General features: G+C 33.4%; 1 protein-coding gene across 1 annotated transcript; it reads left to right on the forward strand.

Annotated features, from left to right (window-relative positions):
* Positions 1-307: 307 nt before the first annotated feature.
* Positions 308-1759, forward strand: LOC124361422 (octopamine receptor Oamb-like). Its single transcript, XM_046815472.1, has one exon. The coding sequence runs from the start codon at positions 1419-1421 to the stop codon at positions 1725-1727; it is 309 nt and encodes a 102-aa protein (XP_046671428.1). The 5' UTR covers positions 308-1418; the 3' UTR covers positions 1728-1759.
* Positions 1760-4691: the final 2932 nt, after the last annotated feature.

Genomic DNA, 4691 nt, shown 5'->3' on the forward strand with positions numbered 1-4691 from the left:
TATGTTAGTTTAAAATCTCGTAACAAAGGTTTCTCGTCTTCACAGATATTAATTTAAATATATATTACAGTATAAGTAAGAAATATATATTGGTAATTATAGAAGTGGAATCATGCGTTGATTTACATTATTCGAAGCCATGAACATGAAGGTGATACATGTACATACTCACATTACGTCAGAAAAAAACAGATAATTGTAAGGTATCCTTTACTTTTATAAATTAATTACGTATACTAGTATAACAATGTAATTGTTTCTAAAAACAATATTTTTTGTGTGTTGCAGATTTGCGATTACATCTGAAATGGACAACTAAAATAATGAAAACCTAACGCAGAAAACGGATTGTCGAAGACATCTGGCATCGAATCTACGCAGTGGCGGCAATGACTGATATTGACTTAAATGACCCTAAAACTAAACGTAACCACGCTGCGGACAATAGCATGCACGTTATTTTCGCAGAGTTTCTGTAGAGTGATAGAGTTATGAATGTAAACAACTGTTGAACAGCTAAAACCGTTACAAAATGAGGAACTTACAAATATTAGTGTTGAGAAAAACGTCGGTAATAGTCGAGAGGTAAACAGGAATATTGCACTGGCCTCGGAACGTTACTTGACCATAGATATAGAATTTAGGAACAGGCCAAATTGAGTAACCTTAAAATCATAGATTGCACAGTTCCTAACTTTATAATGCGCATTGAAAAATTATTTTTGTAACACATCTATACTGACCAAAGATTGTGTATGTAGATCCAATTCGTGGTAAGATATACTTTTACATTTTCATCAAAACACTGATTCGATAATAAGTAATAACATTGGTGTTTATTTGATGTCTTTTTGTACTTGTCGGTGTACGTGTATTGGAGCTTTGTTTGTCCAATGCTTCATTGAATATTTGTAACACATACATTACTAAGATATATTTTTAATACTACGTGTGACTGGATACGATATAATACAAGAGGAAAAATTAAATATCAATATATTTCAAGCTTTTATATAAGAACTGTTCAATTTCATTACAACGCACGTATCGTATTGGTGTTTTGATGAAAATAAGTAAAATCTTTAATTAAGAATAGTTTTTTTCACTCATATTTTATAATTATAATTTGTGTATACATTTGGTAACTTCGTTAACGAATAAAAATGTACAAACTCTTATTTAAGTTAATTTTAAAAAAATCTATTTAATTTATGAAAGAACAAAGGGAAAGCAATAACAATAACGTGGGGTATATTTTAAAAGTGGTTTAGTGAAATAAGGGCAAAATAAAATTGTGATACACCGTGATCTGATACAAAAGGAAGTGATTTTTTAAAATAAAAATTTTTATAGTTTGTTGTGAAGTGCGCGCTTAAACAGTTGGGACCGACGAAGTTTGGGTGGCAGAGGATGTAGAGATGCCGGCGAGAGAACTAAACGCCTCCGCCTGCGAGGCGCTGATCGAAGGCGTGGTGTGGGACGACCCCCGAGCACTCACCATCCTCGTGGTGATAGCCTTCATCGACATGATGGTGATAGTGGGCAACTGTCTGGTGATCGCCGCCGTCTACATGTCGTCCAAGCTACGCTCAGTCACCAACCTCTTCATCGTGTCTCTTGCCGTCGCCGACCTGATGGTGGGTCTCGCTGTCCTGCCCTTCAGTGCCACCTGGGAAGTCTTTCAGGTTAGTTTTACACGTTTTAGTTTATATATACTGAAACGGTGACGCAAGATCTCACCAATTAAAACATAAATCGATAAGGGTAGTTTGATGTAATTAAGTATACTTAACTTCATATTAATATATATCATTGAATATATTTCATAGTTTTCTATGAGTTATTCATCTTCCCTCTTAGATAAAGAATAAATGGAATGAAACTATCCAAAACTTGCGTTTCTACGAAAGTTGTAGTTTTTATAGATACTCATTTTTTCCCACAACTTCGCCCGCAACTTTTACGGGTGAAATGAATCGAATTTGATAATAATCTTTTCATGAATTGATGAAACTTATGTCGTGCACCTTGATATTATTACGCTTATCAATGTAACGCTGTTATAAAAACCTAAGTATATATATATATATATATATATAATATATATATATATATATATATATATATATATAAGTAGATATGAATATGGCGGTTCTAGACCACTTTTATATATATATATATATATCTCCAAACTCAAGTGTGCATTCATCACATACATATTATTGCAGGACTATTTCATCATTTTTTCCAACTGTAGAACATTTCTGGTTCCAACTAATTGTATAGTATTTCTCATTCCGTATCTACGTTTGCCTTGTTGCCCCCAAAAAAATTTCAAATACATAAGGTCTCTAAAACATATTTCCTTTTACTTATTGGTCTTGTCACAAATGTTCCATCTAATCAAATTTACAGTGGCATGGTTCAGTTTTTCTTTAAGTGCTAGTGAAGGAAATATAATATACATACGTAGGACTGAGAAGCTATATATCTCGGTCAATTAATGTTTACTTCCGCCCGTTTAAATTCAATTGGGGTTCCACAGTTAAATTTGCTTTTTTTCTCCGATCAAAAACTGCCCCTACATACATATGCAGCTGTTGGAAGCATCTACTTACTTCCTGCTCTAGTTATTTAGTTTCGGTTTGTGATAACTCTAGTTGTAGAGATAAATTTCCTTTGCAGTGGAAGAACATACGTTCGGAGGACTGCGAAGCCCGTTAGGGTCTAGGGGAACCCCAATCTAATCTATCTATCTGGATTGAAGGGAAAATCCTTGTTAAGTTTAAAAATATATAACATTTAAACATGAAACGTTAAAAAAATATCGTTTATAAGATGTGGTGTTATAGAAGTCTTCCTGTTATTCCAAATATAGTCTGGGGAACAAATTATAGTTGAGGCATGTCAGTATTCATATAAATGGTTTGCCTCAAGCCACTGTCTAAATGCCATTATACAATGCTAAGGAAACCTATCAGTTTCGAGTACCTTAATTGAAAACATTCACTGCTTTGTTCATTAAGGTATGAACCGTTTTCAAATAGTATTTGAAGGGCTCAGGGGAAGAAGGGGGCAAGTCAGTTTTTGAAGATTTTACAGGAAACTGATTTTTAAGTTTTAAGATCGAAATCTCTATATAAAATTTGAGTTTTCTTAATTTTTTTTAGATTCTTTATACAGTTTTATCTTAAATCTACAAAATTTTATAGGTTAGATTGTCTTACCTTCCTTGATTTTTTTTTAAAAATAACATAAATTGTTTATAAACTCCATATTTACACGTTATAAAGGGGGTAAGTCATAGAAAATAAATGGATGTCCAGGGAAAAAAAAGAGTTAAGTCATCTACTACACAAAGTGATTTTTTGTGTACACCTGTTTTAATTGTTAAAAAAAACTATTACAAACTAAATATTCATGACATTCTGCAACTTTCTCAGCTTCTCTACTTGTATGGCAAGTTTTCTAAGTACTCTCTAGCTTCTCTTTCGCAGAAACCTGGACAAGTGCTTCACATCTTCATACTTTGCCTTGGGTATCGGTATCAAATCTATAAATGTAACAAAAACTGTAATGTAGAGATGTAAATTAATTACAATTCAATTTATATAAATGAATACAATTAATTACATTATTTTTATTTTATACAATTTTAATTTAACACTAAACCATTTACATTGAAAAATCAAATGAGTGGTTCAGAATGTTCTTCTTAAATTTTTATCCCTTCCCTCTCCATATCCTACTCTTTATAATTTCTTATTACAAGAACATAGAAAAATACAGTTCATAAAAAAATAAAAATAATACTGTGTTAAATAGAATATTATTGTCGTTTTGTTGATTAAAGCACGATAACATTAGAGTCTTCACTCAAACACTTATTCTAATACTAAGCTTCTTAAATTAATATAACGTTATAAGACCTACCTTCATATAGATAATCTGGGAAGAATGAATTCGTTGTCTGCCAAGTTCCTTCGTTTTTTCACTTGTCGGTTACAAACCACTGCAGAATCAAAATGCCCACTGTAGGAGCTTCGATGAAAGATGAAACGAGGATGAGTTCCAGTTATCTTAAGTTCTCTTATTGGCCTGGATTTGAAGGGGCACTTGTTAACATACTGCTATTGAGAAGTCCAGACCAGTTCCGAAACATTGATTGCTTTACTTCTACAACGTCAAAAGGGTCGAGGCTTAACCTGGCTTGCCTGAAACCACAATCTGCCCATTGGCTTGGTAGCTCGACTCTAGTCTTTTGCTTAATAAACTCCCATATTCTTATCTGTCTCCATGTAGGAGTGACCCTCTTAGGGGGAAACAAACAATGATTTCATCAAATCTGTGTTGCTCATGTACCAGTTGGTGAAGGAATCTAAAAACATTCCAGTTCTTGTTTTGCCCTCCACATGAATCGCAAAAATGCGCAGTCGTCTAACATTGGGATCTAGAAAGTTATATACAAAATCGTGAATCATGGAGCAAACCTCGTCACTGCCTTTGCTACCAACAGTCTGTGGATACGTATAAAAAACGCTGGTTCCAGTGGATAAAATGTGAATGTTAAAGGTATAAACTGACAGCTGGCGTCTATAGTACACATCATTTGTCGACAAGTTGGGGACTGGCAGATTTTTCTGGAAATCAAAGCAAATTGCCTCAAGGGTCTTCATTTTTTCTGCTAATGA

The sequence above is a fragment of the Homalodisca vitripennis genome, chromosome 4 (genome assembly GCF_021130785.1).
Source record: "Homalodisca vitripennis isolate AUS2020 chromosome 4, UT_GWSS_2.1, whole genome shotgun sequence".
Lineage (NCBI taxonomy): Eukaryota > Metazoa > Arthropoda > Insecta > Hemiptera > Cicadellidae > Homalodisca > Homalodisca vitripennis.

Bases quoted from the DNA above. Each gene is read 5' to 3' on its own strand.
- LOC124361422 (XM_046815472.1), top strand. From the start codon at position 1,419: ATGCCGGCGAGAGAACTAAACGCCTCCGCCTGCGAGGCGCTGATCGAA.